A 22,120-nucleotide genomic window follows, 5' to 3' on the forward strand; every position below is an offset into this window, starting at 1 on the left:
GTTTTAAACCCTAAACTGAATTTTCCTTTTAGTCAGCATTAGGGTTTTAAACCCTAAACTGAACTTTTTCCTTCCAGCCAGCATTAGAGTTTTAAACTCTAAACTGAGCTTTTCCATGCAATCAGCATTAGGGTTTTAAACCCTAAACTGAATTTTCCTTTTAGTCAGCATTAGGGTTTTAAACCCTAAACTGAACTTTTTCCTTCCAGCCAGCATTAGAGTTTTAAACTCTAAACTGAGCTTTTCCATGCAATCAGCATTAGGGTTTTAAACCCTAAACTGAATTTTCCTTTTAGTCAGCATTAGGGTTTTAAACCCTAAACTGAACTTTTTCCTTCCAGCCAGCATTAGAGTTTTAAACTCTAAACTGAGCTTTTCCATGCAATCAGCATTAGGGTTTTACACCCTAAACTGAATTCCTCTTTTGTTCTGCGTTGGGGTTTTAAACCCTAAACTAAACCTTTCCCCAGCTAGTCGGTATTAGTGCTCCAACCCCGAACTGAGCATGTATATCCTCTTTCATTAATTTTATGAACTTCCTGGTGAATAATTAACGAAATTTTCCTAGTGAAACTGGGGCAGAAAATTTCGTTCGTTTGTTTTCTCCCGCAGGTCTTGACCTCGAGCCACATGGATCGAAATGACCCACGAGATGAATCCCAGTTCGGAATCAAACAAGAAAAAAGAAAAAAAAAGAGAAGACATCCCGAGATATCAGAGTGAATGGAAAGCAGATCGACTCCAACATTTGACTAAGGTCCTAAACCCTGCCAATTGCGTATCACTCAGTATCCCAGAGGTTAAACAAGTCGCCGCAACTCGCAAGCATCAAGATTCAGATCGGAGTCTACAAGCAGAATCAGCTAAGACCCAAGATCAAGTCGTAAAAGAATCATAGATAGGAATCTTGTAACTAGCAGTTGACATACATATAAGTAGTTAGTTCAGTTTCTAATTTTCGTTTGTTTGCAATAAGGCGGTCAGTGACGCGGCAGTGACAACAGCAACAGTAGTAGCAGCAAGCATTGCAATCCCATGGTAGTCCCAACTACCAAAACTTCTCGAACTACATTGACCTGATTCCTGTTTAGCCCAGGATATGTAGGAAATCTTTGAAGCAAGATTCGGTCAGATCTTTCAAAAAAAAAACATGCTTCATAGGGAGTGGTCTATAGGCAAAAATCGCTCATACACGCTCACTTTATCTTTGCACGAAAACCCTTCGTGTTTCCGAACAAAGAGGGGCAGCTGTGAGCACGTGATTTTTGTTTCGCACGACAATCGCTCCAAAAAGAAATAAAAATAATAATTGGCCCTGCTGTATAATTTTTGGATTTCTGTGCGGCACCTTGTTGATTTATTGGTGGCTTCGGCCCATTTTTATTTATTTACTTTATTAAAACAAAATTCAAAAAATATATGTGTCCAGCATAATTCGAACCGTAATCCGGTCGTTAAATAGAAAATCATGAATAGGCATCTTCGTCCGTGATTTTATTTTTTGCTTGACTTTACCTGTTTTGAAATATTTTAGTGTGTGTGCAAATAATTGTATTGAGTATGTATTTAATTTTAATTTGATTTTTTGGCTTAGTTTTGTTTTAAAAGAAAAAGGAAATAAATAAATAAAATATATAGAAAGGAGCCCTTCCCTTCCGGACTTGGGCCAATTTTAACAAAATTGGCCCAAACAAACAGCCCAAAACCCAGGCCTGCCCGGTCCAGACCACCTGATGCCCAGAGAATCCAAACGACGTCGTTTTGGTACAGGTTGATCTGGGCCGTTGATCTCAAATTGATCAACGGCCAAGATCAATTCCCCATAACCCACCAATAAACCCGACCCGTCTCACCCGGACCGACCCCAACCCTTTACCCTTGAAACGACACCGTTCCACTTAAGCTATCAGATCCAGACCGTAGATCTAGATTGATCTAACGGTCGAGATCAATCCACCCATTAACTATATAAGACCATAATCTTACCCTGCCCCCTATCTGAACCCCAGCCTTCGTCTCCAAACAAACAACCCTAAAACCCGAGCCGCCCCTGTACTCCTCACCATGAAAAACCGGCGGCATGAACGCCGGTGACCTTGCCCTGAACACCATAGAACCCCCTCACCACCCTGAACATAGACCTGTTAACCGTTTAGTTCGAATCACCCTCCAGGTCCTCGAATCTTCATTTGAAGATTCGAGTCAAAACTCGATCTACACCAACCAACCCCAGCTTCACACCAGACACTCCCCAGACCCTCCTCGTGACCAAACCATACTTGGTTTGGTCCGAATCTGATCAGGGAAGCCTGAATCCCAGATCTAAGTTTTGAAAGTTTTGTGTTCCTTCATCACTGGCCCATGCCAGTCCGAGCCAAAGAGATTAAGGTCTAATGGACCTTAATCGAAGTGTTTCTCATCTGAGAAACACTTCGATTAAAGTCCGTTCAGCCTTAAGAAAGGTCTGTCCAAATCCGGGTTCAAACTTTTAACTTTTCAAGTTTAAGGTGAGTCTGCTTTCTTTTCCTTTATTTGTTTTTAGTCCGTGTGATTTGTTTTAAAAGACTGTTCATATTTGTTTTAATTTTATCAACTTTTGTTTGTCCACTTTGTTTGAACCTCTGTGTTTGTCTGAATCCCTCCCCTCCTATTCTGATAAGGCATGTGTATTGGTTGTATTCCAAATTTGTACTGACTAACTGATTCCTCGAAGTACAATTCTGTTTTAATCAGTATAAGTCGAGTCATGTGTCCCATACTTCTGAATGTCTGATTTTTGGCTACGATTGTGTATGTTAATGCTAATATAGTCGAGTCGACATGAGTCGTCAATTAGTTTCAACTGTCTGAGCATAGTAAATCGATTTGCTTCTGTTGAACATTTGTTGAATCAATTAAGAACCAATTTTGTTTACTTATAGCTGTTGATTTGGATCAGTAATGTAAAAGGGATGTTTGGTTTAAATGTTGAATTGGAGGGCATGTGCACTCTTGCACAGCATGTGCATTGGTGCACCTCATGTGCTTTGTGCACTACCTGTGGCCTGCATAAAGGTCTTTGCTGATTTTAAAATGGGTTGACAACATATGTTGTCAGATATATTCTACTGCCCCATACCTTGCTTTAGTTTAAGAAATATTAAGCCTTTTAAAGTTAAGCCTGCCAAGGGAATGATGGGGTTAATATTTAAATAACTAACTGGAATCTGAAAATGGGAAGGCACATGGGAAAGGTACTGTGATAGCCCAAACAGGCTGTTAAAAAGGTTAAGGAAGGCTTATAAAAGGGATAGAAATAGAGGAGGGGGAGACGATCTGATATGAGATACAGAGAGAGGGGGGATTGAGAGATAGAAATACACACACACACACACACAAAAGGATAGACAGAATCAAAGGGAAAAGGAAAAACACACTGTGAGGAATTTTAAAAGAGAGAGCTGATAGAGATACACAGAAAAGCATACAGAGATAGAGAGAGACACTGGGAGGGAACATCTGAGAGTTCAAATTCTGAAAACAGAAACTGGAAAAGTTTTCTCTTTGATAATCCAAATAGATTTCAAATTGAGGACTAACATTAGAACTTGAAAAGAAAGGAGATAGGGAAAGGGATATCACAAAATCAGGAATTGTCTTCTCCCTACTGTTTGTTCGATTCTCATTTGGTTCAAACTGTCCAAGTTAGTCCTGTTTTCCTTCAAGTGTCAGTTAAGTCTATTGTTTGGATTTGTGTTGTTGGCTTCTCCTGAAATTGGATTGCTTGATTTTCTGACTCCGTTACTACTGGGAATTTGTCTCATTCTGCCTCTCCTCCATTGGCTTTATTGGCCTCTTGCACTGGGATTTCTGTTCTATTTGGCACCTGCTGTTACTGCTGTTGTTTGGTATCGCTTCTATTGCCCTACTGACCCCTTGCTTCTCCTGTTGTATCCAATATCCAGGTACATACTAAGACTCGCATTTGATGTAACAATGAAAGCATGAATCAAAAGATTTGAAGGAGTTATAATCACCTGTTGTATTGCTTACGAATTGCCTTTTTTAATGTTGTTAAGATATGCAGTTTCTTGGTCTGTTAGCCTAATAGAGACACATTAGTAAGGTTGTACTTAATTAAAGTTTATGCCCATCTAAAGCTGTGACATTTTATTCGTTTAGTAGTACATAAGATGTAAATACAATCCATGAAATGTGCAGCCATTTTAATACAATTGCTAACTCAAACTCGCCATTTCAGCATGTTTCGAATATGTAGGGGCAAATGTTTGTTTAGATCTAGCTAAAGACAATGCAGTTTCAAACTCTTGAGTTTCAGTTTGCGTGAAGCAGTTTATAGGATGAGTTTAAAATACCATTAGTCGCATTTCCTAACAAGCAATTTTAATTAATCTTGTCTGAATAAGTTAAAGTTAGGGAGCTCTTAGCATTTCATCAATCCCATATACGTTTCTTTTATCAAGTTCAAAGCATGTTTTCATGAGGTACAATGTTTCTTTATTCCGTAAATAATTAATCGGATGATTAGCTAAAATCTGGATTTGGGCCAAACACATAGTTAAAAATAGCACGCATCTTTTCTTCTATTTTTAAGAGATAAACACATTAGAAATGTAATCGCTTTAGGATGTTTCTTCTAAAATAATGAGACGAGCCTCGCCAAATGAGATGTAAATCGCGGGGCCCTCAATAAATAACCATGATAATTACCTAGAATTCAGGATAGGCCATTTAATAAATTTCATGGCCTTCCACAAATAATAACGCGCTAGACCCCCCTTAGGCGCCCTTAATAAATTACACTATTAAACTTGAGTGCACATTGATGTGACCCGAATCCAAGTCTCAACGGAGTCGAAATGTGTTAACAACTACGGGCGCATTGACTGTGACGTGGTTCGAGGTGCATTTTCACGACGTTGCAATTCTATAAAAATAAATGATAATAATAAAAGCGGTTTGAACTTAATAAAAAGCACATAAGTCACAACATGTATTTAAATCAGATATTTAGCCATTATAACAATTTAAGCGACCGTGCTAGAACCACGGGATTTGAGGGTGCCTAACACCTTCCCTCGGGTCAACAGAATTCCTTACTTAGAATTTCTGGTTCGCAGACTTCATTTGGAAAAGTCGAAAATTTCCTCGATTTGGGATTCAAGATAAACCGGTGACTTGGGACACCAAAAGCCAAACCTTTCCCAAGTGGCGACTCTGAATTAAATAAATAATCCCATTTCGAATATTGTCACTTAAATTGGAAAAACTCCCCTCGCGCATTTAACCCTTCGGGGCGGGCGCGCAAAAAGGAGGTGTGACAATTTTAATTATTTTTCTCAATTTTTGTGTCTTTAATTGCATATTTCCTATCATAAAATACAAGAAATAATTCTTTTTTTCATTTGTGCATTTAGGAATTAACTAACTGTTCAATTGGTGAATTAATCTAGTTAATTGATCATTTGAATAAGTTATTTAATTAATTTATTTGTTTGTGTAAATTTAGCTTAATAAGTAGGATTAAGAATGAAATTGGGCCAAATTTGAAAGAGTGGCCAAAAGTGCAACATCAAGACCAATTGAGAGGGCTGCCAAAGGAAGAACTAAAATGGCGTAGTTTAAGGCCAAAACTACGTCATTTTGTTTAAATGAATCAAGATTAAATCTCATCCATTCATTCCCTTTGATCCAATGGTCCTCATTTGATCACTCATGGAGTATTTAAGTTCCTAAAATCAGATATATTTTTGCCTCATTTACACATAACCTATAACCCTAGCCCCCTCTATCTCTATCTCCCTTCTCTCTCAGCCACCACTCCTCTCCATGGCGGAACCACCGCCCGCCGCTGTCCACCGGAGTCCAAACCACCCCAAAATTTTACCATTTCTTCCGCTCAACCTCCTTTCCATGAATCCAATCTTCATATACTCCAAATCTCCACCAATCTCCACAAATCTACCAAAATCTGGGGAAAAAACCCTAGCCTCTTTTTCCCCAAATCGATGAAGTTCCAAGCCCCATTTTCACATAAAACTTCTATATATGTGTATGTCTTGCTTGGTCTATCTCTTTGTGTTAGTGTTTGTCCCAAATCCGATGACCAAAATCCGGCGGCAACCCCACTGCCCCGCCACTGCCACTGCCGCACCTCTACTCCGCCACTGCTCCTCCATTTTAGTCTAGTTCTGACTTAAGAACACCTGTTTCCTTTTGGTATGACATCGAGTTCATTGATCTTAGTTCCTACTAAAATGAAACGAGTGTTCTACGATCGAACAATCGCTACTCGAGCTCCATAGAATCAGTCTCGTTGTTCGATTTGTTATCGAATCCCTCCGTATGGTAAAACATCAATTTCTTTTTCCTATTTTATCTTTTCTGATTTTTTTACTTTTGTATTTAGTTTTAGTTTTAAGGTTTAATTTCCAGTCATGTTGCTAATATTTTTGTGTAATGGAGCTAGGGTGGTATTACTTTTTCAATTACATGTTATTTTATAAATTTGAATTTCGTTCTTCGACCTAGCCGGTCGAGTAGACCGTTATTGTCTTTTAGTTCTGAATTTTGGTTCTTCAACCTAGCCGGTCGATTATTTTGTATGAATTTGTTAAGTTTGAATTTTAAGTTCTCCGACCTAGTTGGTCGATAGTTAAGTCTTCATGTTAGTTTCATGAAAAATCAAAAAAGATAAGTTGAATCATTTTTTTGTTAGTCGTTTGTTCATTTGTTATTAATCATCTGTGATAGTTAGCGATGCTAGTTTAGTTTCTATTTCATGCATTAGTTTGTAATCTCAATCGCTTCATGTTAGTTTGTGCAAATCAAATTAGTTTCAATCTAGTTTGTTGAATACTTAGTTCGGTTACCTTTTAAGTCTTGTTTCTGCTGTATCAATCCATAATTTAGTTAGTTTGAAGGTATGAGTGTGTTAGCTTGAATTTCGGTCATAATAAAAGTTGAATACTTGAGTATATGGTACTTGTTTGGCTGCCTTTTACTGTTCAAAAGCTATTGGAGTACAATACTCTAAAATTCTGTTCATAGTTGGTAAAAGGGACTATCTTTGGATAGATTTTTTGACCAAAACTGTCCTTTGAATAGTATTGGTCAGATTTTTGGTGAAAAATCTATCCTTTGGACAGATTTTCAATCATGAAGGCCTTGCTTCTTCTCCTATAAAAGACTCAACACTCTGTCACACCAAGGATCAGTTTTTTTACACACTCAAAAAAGGGACACACTACACAAACACTATCTTACATATTTTTACATCCTTTACATCCTTAAAACACAACTTTGAGTAAAAAAATCAGCAGCTGAACACATTACAGTAAGCTGGAACCAAGAGCAAAAATCTTTCAAAAATAAAAGTGGTAAACTTTGTTCCTGGGCTTTACTTTCTTTGAGAGTGCCTGAAGTTTTTTGGGTTAATTTTCTAGTTTGTTTCGAGTGTCTTTTGCTGGTTTTTACTGTTGTTACTGCTGGTATATTGGGTTCGGTTGATTTGGTGGATTCAAACTCACCTTTGCTGTTGTAAGCAAAATCCTGCAATCTAGGTAACTTTGACCTTTGCAATGTAGTTTCTTGAGTTATAATGGAAATCTTGAAGTTTGAATTTCATTTAGTCGCTTGATATTATCTTCTACCTGAATTGTTTTAACTTTGAACGATGAGTATGCCTTAGCCAAAATCTTTTTTGCCTTGCTGGTAAATAAAAATGTTAAGCTCTAAAGTTTGATTTTTCTGGTGTTAGTAATTAGTTCAAGTTATTTGCTCTCGATTGAGAACAATTGATAGTTTGACTATTTACATACCGCTGATTTGTAGCTAAATAATCCAAAATTTTAATTTGGATCAAAGCAAAAGTGGTTCTCTTTGAAGAAAGCATGACATTGATCTCATTAGAGTCACTTTGATATCTACTTAGGTAGTATATTAATATGATTCCTTGAAACTTTTTCAATACATTAGCTTGAAGCTAGCTATCGTATGGCTCTTCTCAAGTAAAATACTACTTGTTTATTAGTTTAGTCCAGTTATAAAAAATTTACAATATTGTGTGTTATGATGATGGAAAGCTGAAAATATTTGGATTTAATTATTATTTTTTTTATTTCACTTGAGGAAGAGTATTCTAAGAGAGAGCAGAGGTTTTATCGGTGAGTTTTATCTTGATCTCCTCTATGTTAGAGTACTCTGTTTTGAATCCAAAACCATAAAGAAAAACCAAAGAACCTTTTTTTTCTTTGTTGTCTTCTCCTTTTTAAGTTTGAAAATAGAGTTAAAGCTTGAATCAATATTTTGATTTTATACAAGTTTCGTTTCCCCGTGTGTTGGTTTTAGTGTTATTTTTTGTGCTCTGTCATATTTTTTATTGATTAAGTTGGAGTCTATGTTTGAATATTTAACAATTCTTTTTTCACTCAAATGGATATAGGATTATCACTACTATGGTTCAGCACTATCAATAAGAGTTTAGATAATTAAGAAGATTGAATAGTCAGGGGTTATCCCTTTTAATAAATGTCTTGCTAAGTATCATGTTAAGTCACTTCCTCTTTAATATCAAAGTTTGCCCAATACATATGTAGCAACCAATAAAAATTCACATGCTTATAATACATAATTGGCCCTAATCTTTAAATTACTAATTTAGTCAAATAAATTCAATAACAATTTGTTTTTTTATAGTTAAAATAATGTGAAGACTTAATCCCCTTAGTAATTAATTTAAACGCTAGGCATATAGTAGGCACACTTTAACTTCATAGAATCGCTTGCGTAGCATGATGTTTAACTTTATTCAAAACATCCTTCAATAATCTTATACCGTATTCAATAGTTTAATTTTTTTTTCAATTTAGTTAATTCTTTTGCTAAAATCGCGGATTCGCTTGCGTAGCGCGATAGTTAATATTTATTAATTTATTTAAGCGTAGTAACTTTTTCAAAAGTAATAATATACCAATAATCCTTGTTATAACTGCGGATTCACTTGCGTAGCACTGATATGATAAATTTATAAATTTCGTCTCGATGATGCATTCGCTAACGTAGTTTGGTTATGACATTTTATTATTAAAAATTTTCTTTAACTTTTCTAATAATCCAGAAATAAAAGCGAGTAGGTAAAATATAAAAATCATATAAATTTCAGTTTGTCCAAAATTAATTCAAGTCAAGTTTAAGTCAGTAAAGCGACCGTGTTGGAACCACGGGACTCGGGGAATGCCTTACACTTTCTCCTCGGTCAACAGAATTCCTTATCCGGACTTTATTTTTGCAGACCAATAATAAAAAAGTCAAACCTTCCTTTGACTAGGTGTTAGTTTATATGAGTCCACCAAACTATAGAGTACCTGGTCCTCTATGAGATGATGCGTAGAATGCAGTAAAGACTGAATGTAAAGAAGGCAAGAGATTTTCTACGTGAAAAAATCCCACACAAGGGGATCAAAAAACCACGACATACTCTTGTAGGCTTTTAACTCAACTAACTTGCAATCTCTCTATTACAAGCCACTTTGCAAAATCCCTATTGCAAAGACTTCAAACTATCTTGTGATGCAACCACCACAAGCCACTCTATAACTCTCCTAGTTACAAAGGATTTAAACTTATGACTATCCCTAGTCACAACATAAACTTAGAAGTTTACGAATTTGGTTTGTTCCTAAGACAACGCTTCTAAGAAAGCAAACTAGGAATTATAATGACGAACAAATAACAAGATTACAACCTAACTACGGATGTACATAAACTCATTTAGAAACTGATCCTTAGTGGAGTTGTCTTCTTGTTCTTGACACACCAGTGACTTCAATGCTGGATGAATACTTTTGTTTCTTGAGAGAATATCACTGAATGCACAAAGAATGGTATGTCTTGCACCAGGTTGTTTTATCACAAAACATAGCACAATGGATAGTAATGTCAACTCTTGGTGTACGCTTCTTCCCAATGAGAAGTGACTGTTACACTGCCTGCATAGCCACTTCTGGGCAGTTTCATTCCAGCTGGATAGTGGACTTTGTCCTTCTGTCAGGACACACCAACGGACCAGGTCCTAGTTGTGTTCCTCTTCTGTGACAGTTGCTAGATGGTCACTTTCTTCTACTACGTTTTAGCTGTGTACTTGACTTGTATTTCTGTCAGAGAACCCTAAGGGAGCAGGTCCCTGTTGTATTCCTCTTTATATTGATTGTGTACAGTCATTGACTTGTGCTTGTGTCGGAAAACCCTAAGGGACCAGGTCATCAAGTCTCTGTTGTGTTCCTCCCTGTGGTCGTTCATTCATTTGCTGATTTTCAGACTTCGATCAGTTCACATGAAATGTATATCCTATGGGTCAGGTTCTCTATCTGGTTCTTCATGACAAGTTTGTTAGATCATCAAAACATAAGGTGAGTTGGAACACCAAAAATCAATTCCAAGTGACGACTCTAAATAACAAAATAATCCCTATTTCAAAATGGTCACTTTAATTGAAAGAACTCTTTAACCCCAATACACAACTCATATATCTTTTTGCGGGGGTAAAAAAAGGGTGTGACACGAGTTGAGGTTTCCCTCTCGCGCGAGACAGTTACCCCCTCGTGCGGGGGAAGGGGGTGAGATCTCCCCTTCAGGTGTAGCACTTGGCGTTGCATTTTCGTTGTCTTCCCTGCCGGCTTCATTGAGAGAATTCAGAAGGTTGTTTGTGACACCTACTATTGCCTTTAGCCTTGCTTCTCCCTTTCCTGCCATTGTTGGCCTTTGTGAGGCTAAGTAAAGGTGATTATTTCTTTCAAGAATCTAGACGAAACTAAGATCACAGCTATAGAAATCCCCACAGATGGCGCCAAATTGTTTGACTCATAGGAGTAAACCTTCATCATAAACAAATGTTGAAGGAAGGATATCAAGGAAGAGCAACGACTAGCCATCTTATTCTTGGAAAGAATCAATCTCTTTCCAAGGATCAAATCTCTTAGGTTGTCAAGACTCGTCAACAATCGATCTTTACCAAAGTAATACCCAGTTTTAAGCCTTAGACAAATATACTTTGATCAAACCAAAAAACCCTCTCTTTGTTCTACTACAAACAAACATTGTAGTTCTCTAAGATCTGCTGTGTAACAAATCAGAGAAAAAAAGGAGAGTACAACACTGGTGAGACATTGTATCAAAAAGAGACGAGTGTTATAGGAACTGAGTTATCAAGTCATTTCCATTGTACTCGGAGAAACACATTTACTAAAGAGAACTCCCTTTCCACCCAAGGGGACTGGACTATGATTCATATTGAATCCGAACTAGTATAAAATTCCGGTGTCTTTAATTCCCGCACCTACTTTCTGTTATTATAACTGTTAGGTCATTGCATCTAGTTGACTAATTGACAAACTAGTCAACTAATAAGAGATTAAGTTTAAAAATATACAATTCACCCCTCTTGTACTTTCAATTGGTATCAGAGCAAGGCTCACATTATACTTTTGCTTAACAGCTTGTGAGAAAAGATCATGACAAATCAAGTTATCATAGGAGCTCTCTTTCAGGAAGGAACTTCACAAGTTAGACCACCATACTTTAATGGACAATATTTCTCTCATTGGAAAGTGCGGATGGAAATATTTGCCAAGGCTTATGACGTCAAAGTTTGGAGAGTTATCAAAAAGGGGAACTATCCCTTACCAGCTGCTACTCCATTGAAAAGTGTGGATGGAGATCTTTGCCAAGGCCTATGACGTCAAAGTTTGGAGTGTCATTAAAAGGGGGAACTACCCCTTACCAGCTGCTACTCCACCACTTGCTGATCCTGAAGATATAGATTTATATACAAAAGAGCAAATGGAAGTGGTACAAGTTAACAATAAAGCGAGAAATCTGCTTCATAATGCTATAAGTGGTGAAGGATATGAGAAAATCTCAAGCTGTGACATAGCCAAAGAAATGTGGGACAAACTTGAGGTTACATATGAAGGAACCAGCAAAATAAAGGAAATACATATTAACATGTTGGTTCATGATTACGAACTCTTCTCAATGAAAAAAAGAGAATATATTGAAGAGATGTTTGCCAGATTTAGCAAAATAATTAGCGATCTAAAGGCATTTGGCAAGCCTTATACCAGTGGTGATCAAGTTAGAAAAATTCTCAGAAGTTTGCCAACCACTTGGTAGACCAAAGTAGTCACGCTGGAATCTCAGGATCTAAACAAATTATCTTATGATGAACTACGAGGAGAACTCATAGCTTTTGAAAAGACGCATCTCAAGAAGATCAACTGAAATAGCTGAAAACGAAATTGATGATGATCTTGAAGCTCTACAAGAAGAGATTGATATGCTATCAAGAAACATGAATGGACTAATGAGAAGATTCCAGAATACAAAAAAAGTAAGAATTCCACCAAGACTATCCAAGCAATACAACGAACATGGCAAGAATGATGGAAAGTGCTATGAGTGTGGAAGATTTGGGCAGCTGAGTGCCCAGAACTAAAAAGGAAGATCTCTAGAGGCTTTAACAAGAACAATCCTTCGGAAGCTAGAGTGATGAGGACAGTTCATACCATGAAGAGATAGCAAATCTCTGCTTCATGACGATTCTGGAAAATGAAATGAACAAATCCTCTGGATGCCGGACGGATGAGGACACTTCATATGAAGAAAATGAAAATTGTTTCATGGCACGAGGTAAAACAAGTGAGGTAAGATCTTATAACTGTGAAATATGCAATGAATTACAGGATATTCTTGATTTAACTTTGAAAGAGTCTCAAAAACTAATGAATGAGCTTAAGAGACTTACTAAAGAAGTTAAAGACTGGAAACTCAAACATGAAGTATGTGAAATCGAAAAAGAAATACTTCAAGAAGAGTTTGAGGAATTGCAAATGCAACTCAATGGCATGCACAAATCCACCAGTTACAGTTCAGTTAGGTAAAACCAGATGACTTACAAGTCAACTGGAAAAGGACCAGCCAGAACTAAGTCGACTACTGCTAACACTAATGAAAGACCTAAAGGTGGGTCATAAGTTACGTATCATTACTGTAACAAAAGTGGGCATAAATATTCCTTTTGTCATTTCCGTAAAGCAAACATTTCAGGATGGGTTTGGAAACTAGAAAACAATTCTGAATCTGGTAACACTAACCCTCCAGGACCCAGGCAAGCTTGGGTACCTAAAAGAAAGTAATCACTTTGTTTTGCAGGAACACCACAGAATAAGCCGCAAAGGAAAATGGTATCTAGATAGTGCGTGTTCCAGTCATATAACAGGCGATAAAAATCTATTCAAAGAAGTTACAATAATTGATGAAGTGTTAAGTTTGGGGATGACTCAAAAGGTAAAATAATTGGTACTGGAACAATTCCCTCCAATAACAAATGTGACATCACTGAAGTTTATCTCGTCGATGGCCTCAACTACAACCTCTTGAGCATAAGTCAACTATGTGACTCAGGATATGAGGTAAATTTTAAGAAAACAAGTTGTGCTATTGGAGACGAATCAGGTAAAATAGTCCTTCCTGGAAAAAGGTATGAAAATGTTTATATCCTTGATGGTTTTGAAAAGATAGATGGTTATATTTTCTTAACTTCTATGTCTGATGATCCATGGTTGTGGCATAGAAAACTTGGTCAAGCTAGCATGCATTTGATAGAAAAATTGTCCAAACATGAGTTAGTTGTTGGCCTACCCAAACTGAATTTTTCTAGAACTCATATCTGTGATGCATGTCATATGGGTAAGCAGACTAGAAACTCTTTCAAAAACAAAGATATAGTATCTACTTCCAAACCTTTGCAATTACTTCATATGAATTTATTTGGGCCTACTAGAACTGCTAACATAGGAGGAAAGAGGTATGCTTTTGTTATTGTTGATGATTATTCACGTTTCACTTGGGTAATTTTCTTATCTCATAAGGATGAAGCATTAAGATACTTTGAAGTTTTCTGCAAAAAGGTTGAAAGAGAAAAGGGATATCTGATCTCAACAATTCAGAGTGACCATGGAGGAGAATTTGAAAGTAGAGCATTTGAAGATTTCTATAATGATCAGGGATACACACATAATTTCTCTGCACCACGCTAACCACAACAGAATGGGTTGTAGAAAGAAAGAACAGAACCCTCCAAGATATGCCAAGAACCATGTTACTAGATCATTCACTGCCAAATCACTTCTGGGCAGAAGGTGTAAGTACAACATGTCACATTCTCAATCGATGCCTCATAAGACCTATTCTGAAGAAGACTCCATATGAATTATGGAAAGGTAAACGTCCTAATATCAGTTACTTCCATACCTTCAGAAGTAAGTGTTTTATTCACAATAACAATAAGGATAATCTTGGAAAATTCGATCCAAGAAGTGATGAAGGTATTTTTCTGGGCTACTCATTAAATAGTAGATCTTTTAGAGTCTATAATAAACACACATTATGTGTGGAAGAATCAGTAAATGTTATATTCGATGAAACTAATCCCTTGGTCGAGAAAGGAATTACTGTAGGTGATAAGGATCAAGCTCAAGAAATTCAGGAGACAAGCAAATCTCAAGGGTCGACTGATATATCTGCTATGATAGAGTAAGGGTGTTAAACGGGTGGGCTGGGCTGGGCCGGGCCGGGTTGCTATTTTTTGGACCCGTACGGGTTACGGTCCGGGCCGGTTACGGGTTGGGGTTAACGGGTTCGGGTTCATCCGGGTAAAAATTGAACCGTACGGGTTACGGGTTGAGGGGCCCGGCCGGATTTAGTGTATTTTTTATTTTTTTTTTGTATTTTGTATAACTATTGTAAGTTATATTAATACTTTGTATTAATTTAAAGATTACAAGTTATATTAATACAAAATTATTAATATAAATTGCAAGTGCTACATTTATTTTAAAATTCAAAATTAAAGTTTGCATTTAAAAAGTAAATTAACAAAAAATAGTAAAACTAAATTTTCATGCATAATAAATTAACAATACTTCAAATTAATCTAAAAAACTAAAACATTAAGCATAAATAAGTTTAATAATTTTAAAATAACACAAATTGTCTTAAAATCTTAAATACGAATTTTCGGAGGACGCTCAAGACAATACTTGATATGCCTCCTTAAACTGCCTGTGCCAAACTGAACGAAAATTTAAGACTTGACAATAGTTCTTGCACTTTACTTTCTGACCTTCTTCATTTTCTTCTACCACCTCAAAGTGTTGCCAAACATATGAGCGCACTCTAAAAGTACGAGGCATGATTTAAATTGAATTGAGATTTGAGAATTGAGAATTGAGAATTTGAGATTGAGACTTTAAATCTTGAAAATTGGAGAATGAGAGAAATTAAGATTGAGAAATGAGATTTGAGTGAAGAAATGAAGAAGAGAGGGTGTATTTATAGTTTTAGAGAAGGTTAATTTTGTAAATTGAAAAAAGGTTAAATTTTAAAGAAAAAAGAGGCTATTAATGCAATTAACCCGTTGGGCAACGAATCCCTGCCAGGTCTTACCATTGCCAACGGTTAGTGGGCCCCACATAATTCAAAAAATTAAAAAAAAAACAAAAAAAAAATTGTACCGGGCCGGGCCGGTTTAACCGGTACACGGTACTGTTCACGTGGACCGGGTTTGACCAGTCCGGTTAACCGTTACCAAAATTTAAACAGACCAACCCCATCTACCCCTCCTACCCAGCCCCACCCGTCCCCCTATGTACCGGGCCGGTCCGATTCCGGTTTTAACCGGTCTGGGCCGGTCCGGTTACGGGTCAACCCGGCCCGTTAAACACCTTTATGATAGAGTCAACTGGTGAAATCAGCAGCACTGTACCAGATCAACCAATCGAGTCAACTTCTAACGTAGTGCATCCAAATGAATGGAGAAGCGAGCCTGAATATCCTTTAAACTTCATTATAGGGGATCCAAATGAAGGAATGAAAATCAGGGGAGCTCTAAAAAAGAAAGCAAATGTTGCATTAATCTCTCAGGTTGAGCCAAAGAAGATAGAGGAAGCGCTAAAAGATTCAAGTTGGGTTCAAGCTATGCAGGAAGAGTTAGATAAGTTCAGTAAGAATCAAGTGTGGAATCTAATACCCAAACCTGAAAATGTTTCTGTAATCGGAACAAAGTGGGTTTTCAGAAATAAATTGAACGAGGATGGAAAGGTCGTAAGAAATAAAGCCAGACTAGTTGCTCAGGGGTACTCACAATAGGAAGGAGTCGACTATGATGAAACCTTCGCTCTAGTAGCTCGTTTGAAATCCATATGAATTCTTGTGGTATACGCATCATTTAAAAGATTTAGGCTGTTTCAAATGGATGTCAAAAGTGCCTTTTTGAACGGATTTATTGAGGAAGAAGTATATATGAAACAACCACCTGGGTTTGTAGATTCAAAGTTCCCATACCATGTATACAAGCTCACTAAGGCGTTGTATGGGCTAAAGCAAGCTCCACGTGCTTGGTATGATAGACTTAGTTCCTTTCTTGTTGATCATGGCTTTACAAGAGGTAAAATAGACACTACCTTGTTTATTAATATCATCAGAAAGTAACCTCATTATTCAGATTTATGTTGATGATATTATATTTGGTAGTGCTAACCCTCTTATGTGCAAGGAAATTTCAAATCTTATGCAAAGCGAATTCGAATTGAGCATGATGGGAGAGCTAACATTCTTCCTTGGACTACAAATTCAACAATCTGAAGAAGGAACCTTTATATGTCAGACCAAATACACAAAGGAACTGATTCAAAAATTTGGCATGAGCAATACAAAATCCATTGGCACACCAATGAGCCATTCCACAAATCTAGACAAAGATGAACAGGGAATCCCTGTTAATGAAACTAAATATCGTGGAATGATTGGATCACTGCTGTATCTGAAAGCAAGTCGACCGTATATTATGTTCAGTGTATGTAAATATTCCAGGTTTCAGTCAGCTTCTAAGGAATCACATCTGACCGCAATAAAAAGAATCATTCGATATCTCATTGGGACTGTATGTCATGGACTATGGTATCCTCGCTCTAACTATTTTAAATTAGAAGGTTTTTTCAGATGCTGACCTTGCAGGTGATAAGGACGATAGAAAAAGCATAAGCGGTACATGTCAATTACTTGGAAAGGCATTGATATCCTGGAACAGTAAAAACAAGCATCAGTTGCATTATCTACTACTGAAGATGAATACATTGACATTGGACAATGCTGCACACAACTACTATGGATGTCTCATCAACTGGGTGACTATGAACTTTCGTTTAAACCTATACAAATTTTTTATGATAATTCAAGTGCTATTTGTATTTCCAAAAATCTTTTGCATCATTCGAGAGCAAAGCATATAGATATCAAGCATTATTTTATTAGAGATCATGTTCTTAAGGGAGACATAGAAATATCTTTTGTTGGAACTACTGATCAGTTAGCTAATATTTTTACTAAGCCTTTATTAGAGGAGAGATTTTGTGATTTAATAAAGTTACTTGGCATTACTTGCTTAGCTAATAACCTTTAGGACCTATGTGTATTGTTGATTCTTTTACAGGTGTAATGATTGTCCTTTACTCATGCATTAATTACTTCTCCATTTTTCCTCTCTTTTCTCTTCTTTCACATCAGTTCGTCGTTCAAAGTTGGAAAGCTAATCATCGCGTCCTTTCAACTGACATCTTTTCCTTTTTTGTACTCAACCGTCAGAAGTTTTCTTCTTAAGGCGGAGAACCCTTTTCAGTCACTTTCATCGTTATCCCCTCTTCAAAGCTCCGATCAAACCACTTTCCTTCAATGGCTAAACATCCCAGAAATCCCTCTGCTTCTACCAGAAAAATCACCCGCTCCAAAGCAAAACCCCCCATCTATGCCCCCAGAACAAGTAGACTTAGGGTCCGACCACTCTGAGGGTTTCGCCTCTTCTCTGGGAGATTTCTCTTTCAACTATTAGGAGAAAAAGCCCTAGGAAAATGACCCATGGAAGAACCCCCTGTTTCCTCTACCTCAAAGAAATCCAAGGTTGATTTTTCTGCCTCTCTCAAATCTGACCTAAACTTCTGGGATTCTCCAAATAGGGATCTTTTCATTGCTCTGACGGACAAGCTCGTTGCTCATGGAAGGGTTGTCGACCTTGACGACATGGAAGCCCTAAATTGCAAGGTCGAAAACCTCTTTGTTTATCAAGGGTGGGTTAAGTTCCTCTCTATTCCTCCGCCTAAGGTATATGAGCCCCTGGTAAAAATGTTCTATGCCAATCTCCGTTCTAGTAAGCCTGATAGGTTGGAATCATTAATGTTAGGTAAGCGCATTGTTCTTGATTGTGCCCTGTTTGATTTGCTTTTTCAATGTCGTTGTTCTAGTTTTCCTATGCTTTTTAAAAACACTTGGCCCGATGACTTTGAAATTTCTTTTGACCAAGCCAAACAGTGTATCGCTGAGTGTCTCTCTGACTCCCTTCCCAACCAGTTAGGTCCCCGTGATGTTAGTTTCGAAACTCGGGTTCTGGCCCACATTATAGCAACTACTTTGCTTCCGTGTACTGGTTCCTTTTCAACCTTCTCTCAAAGAGACACCTTCTTCGTATACTGCCTTGTGACCAAACTCAAAATCAAGTTGTCCTCCTGGGTTATTAATTTCATGATCGAGAGTGCTGAAGATCCCACCAGTCTACCCTATGGCATGACAATCACTCACATTCTGGAAGCTCATCAAATTTACCTGTCCAACTATCCCTTTATCACTGTTTCAAAGTCTTACAATTCTAGAGCATTTGCTAGTATGAGATATGTGAGTGTAAAGGGCTATTGGGTTAAGAAGCACGAAAGTGAAGCAAAGCATGCTCCTATAGAGCCCAAACCTACACCCTCTGTTCCTCATCCCAGTCCTGGTAATCCTGATCTTGGCGACAAGCTTCGTGCCATTGACTCTCAACTTTCTGAAATCAAAAATCTTCTCACAACCACTCAGTCTACTATTGATGTCATTCATGCCATTTCCAAGGAAACAGGGTCTGATGTGTCCAAAATTAGAGTTATTATCCTCAGAGTTAGGGAGAATATTGTCAAAGCCTTCAGGGAAATTCATAACAAGTTGGATGGAGTGAGCATCTCAGCCAATGCTAGCTTTGAACAATTGAAGGAGGCCATCTGCAATACCCTCACTTATTTTCTGCGTCATTAATGTGGTTGTTTAAGACAATATTTTTTTGTTGTGCTGTTTTTGGGTTGTTTTCTCAGCCATTGGATAATTTCTATTTTTTTGGGACTATAACTCTACTGTTTAATGCTATATATTCTGTTTAGTTCTTAGTTTGTTCCCTCTTTGGTGATGCCAAAAAGGGGGAGAAGAGTATATGTTGTATCTGTACAGGTACAGTTGCCTGTTGGCAGAGGTAGCGTCTTTTATGGCAGGAGTCGACTCTAACCATGGACTAGTCAACTGCATATTGCATGAACTGAGGGAGAGTACCATGGACCAGTCAACTGCATACATTGAGGGGGAGTAAAACACAGGAAAGTCAACTGGTGTTTACACCTATATATTATTTTGTCATCATCAAAAAGGGAGAGATTGTTAGATCTAGTTTTAATGATGCAAATAATATATCTATGCAGGAAATCAATTACAAAAGAAATATATATATATATATATATATATATATATATATACCTTCATCATAAACAACTGTTGAAGGAAGGATATCAAGGAAGAGCAACGGCTAGCTATCTTATTCTTGGAAAGAATCAATCTCTTTCCAAGGATCAAATCTCTTGGTTTGTCAAGCCTCGTCAACAATCGATCTTCACCAAAGTATTTATACCCGGCTTTAAGCCTTAGACAAATATACTTTGATCGAACCAAAAAACCCTCTCTTTGTTCTACTGCAAACAAACATTGTAGTTCTCTAAGATCTGTTGTGTAACAAGTCAGAGAAAAAAGGAAAGTGCAACACTGTTGAGGCATTGTATCAAAAAGAGATGAGTATTATAGGAACTGAGTTATCAAGTCATTTTCATTGTACTCGGAGAACACATTTACTAAAAAGAACTCCCTTGCAACCCAAGGGGACTGGACTAGGATTCACATTGAATCCGAACCACTATAAAATTCTGGTGTCTTTAATTCCTGTACTTACTTTCTGTATTTTACTTTCTATTATTATAACTGTTAGGTCATTGCATCTAGTCGACTAATTGACAAACTAGTCTACTAATAAGAGATTAAGTTTAAAAATATATAATTCACCCCCTCTTGTACTTTCAACTATGGCTTGGTCGACCCTTTACCATTTCATTTAATGATTACCCATTTTGATCAAATTTTGACCCATACACTTATAACATTACAGAAATTAACAAGTCCGTCTATACGTTCTGTTACTTTCCGTTACCGTTAATTATAAGTCGCATGCCGTGATGCATTTTGAAGATAAATGGATTAATTTGGCAGCTACAAGTAGGAAAAAATTTCATCTGCTCCTCCTTAATAAATACTTTTTTGTATCGATCGAGTGTTTATATCAACCAATAAATTATGACCTTTTGCCGCTGAATTGGCTTCACAAGAAAACATTAGTTATAGTTTTGCATATAATCTGAACACCAAGTAACGTGATTTCCTTTCTTTTTTTCTTTTCCTTTTTTTGGAAAAGTGAGGAGAAAGTTACAAAAAAGGGTAAAACAAAAGGATTAAGTCTTTTCTTTTCTTTTCTTAAATAGCAACACTGGGACCCACGGGCGGATTTAGGGGGGCGCAAGGGTGTTCACCCGAACACCCTTCGCCGAAAAATTACATTATATATATAAGGCAAAATCTGTTTTTTATCTCTATATATTAAGTTTTGAACACCCTTAACACAATCCAAAAGTGTAGTTTAGTGGTCAAGGGGGTTCAAAATCTACATAAGGTAACATTACACATTAGCACATGGATGCTATAAATTCCTCCGAAAAATCATAAAATTCTGTGCGGTCATGGGTTCAATTCCCACTAGCTACAAAAAAAAATTTTTGAACCCCCTTCGTAAAAATCCTGCCTCCACCAGTGCTGGGACCATATGTTTTGGCAAAATTCTTGCTCCCTAGGCGTGCACCAAAGTTTCTATTTAAAGTTCAGCAGAAAGATAAATTGTTCCCAACTAGTGTTCCTTCTTCGTGTCCTTTCATAGATAGCAAGAGCCAAACAAATTCAAAGTTCCCCTCGTATTTTGTTTCTCACCTGGTGTTCGGTATTTCCTTTGGAGTTTCGATCAATTTGAATTCGCACTATGTAAAGTCTAATAAAGAAAAAACCACTTCCTACTAGGAATTTTTCATTTTTCAAACGTTCGTTGCACCCAAAAATACTTCCGTGCATATTTAGTTGATATAGAAATTATTCATTTATCTATCTTTAAATTGGTTCAGATACAGATATGCTTATTGTATATTCATATTGAAATCAAATACTTAGACTTATATACTGTGGAAATTCTACACAAATATTAGCTTGAATATTATTTTCTTTTTACCTATGCATGTCAACCATCGGAAGTCATAATGTGGTGAACTCGTAACCACATGGACAGATATATTACGATAACAGGTACATGCAGTTGTACCTTCTGTTTTCTACTCGAATTGAATATATAAATTAAAAAGTTTATGTGATAAATTTCTGTAATAAATTCACACTTACATAAAAGTAATGATAATAATAAGTGTATTGGTACTTCAGACTCCTGACTTAAAAATTGTGGATTCATCTCATCATCTCCGAATAACCAAAGAATTGGTTATTTGCATTTAATTTTTTTTTTTGTAACAATGGTGTTTAGGTCAATTTATGCACACTTCGTTATTATGTTCCACCAGCATAGGTGCATGTACATTGGCTACTTTCATGAGGCACCAGCTATATTTTATCAACACAGATATACATACACTAGATAATTCTGTCCACCGAAACTTGGATAGATGAACAAAAATAATTGTATTTTTGCATGCGTATAATTTTGAACATAAAATTTTACTTAACTTCATTGACTAGGCCACACTCTTAACTGTAATTGGTTGTTAGCATTGCATTCTACATTGTCTTTTAGTACTCAGATAAGAACGAAGTTACTTTGAGATTTTTTTTTATTCTT

The 22,120-nt window shown here is 36.8% G+C and overlaps 1 protein-coding gene across 1 annotated transcript; it reads left to right on the forward strand.

Moving 5' to 3' along the window:
• Positions 1-11,709: 11,709 nt before the first annotated feature.
• Positions 11,710-14,096, forward strand: LOC138891138 (uncharacterized). Its single transcript, XM_070174125.1, has 4 exons — positions 11,710-12,132; positions 12,245-12,388; positions 12,741-12,934; positions 13,319-14,096. Exons 1-4 carry the CDS (start codon positions 11,710-11,712, stop codon positions 14,094-14,096), a joined length of 1,539 nt encoding a protein of 512 aa, XP_070030226.1.
• Positions 14,097-22,120: the final 8,024 nt, after the last annotated feature.

The sequence above is a fragment of the Nicotiana sylvestris genome, chromosome 1 (genome assembly GCF_000393655.2).
Source record: "Nicotiana sylvestris chromosome 1, ASM39365v2, whole genome shotgun sequence".
In the NCBI taxonomy this organism is placed as follows: Eukaryota; Viridiplantae; Streptophyta; class Magnoliopsida; order Solanales; family Solanaceae; genus Nicotiana; species Nicotiana sylvestris.

What these genes read in the sequence shown, in the direction of transcription:
- LOC138891138 (XM_070174125.1), top strand. Translation starts at nt 11,710, where the DNA reads ATGGAGATCTTTGCCAAGGCCTATGACGTCAAAGTTTGGAGTGTCATT. An exon ending in GATTCCAGAATACAAAAAAA is followed by an intron (nt 12,389 to 12,740) that starts GTAAGAATTCCA and finishes AATGAATTACAG; the next exon opens with GATATTCTTGATTTAACTTT. An exon ending in ACCAGTTACAGTTCAGTTAG is followed by an intron (nt 12,935 to 13,318) that starts GTAAAACCAGAT and finishes TAATTGATGAAG; the next exon opens with TGTTAAGTTTGGGGATGACT.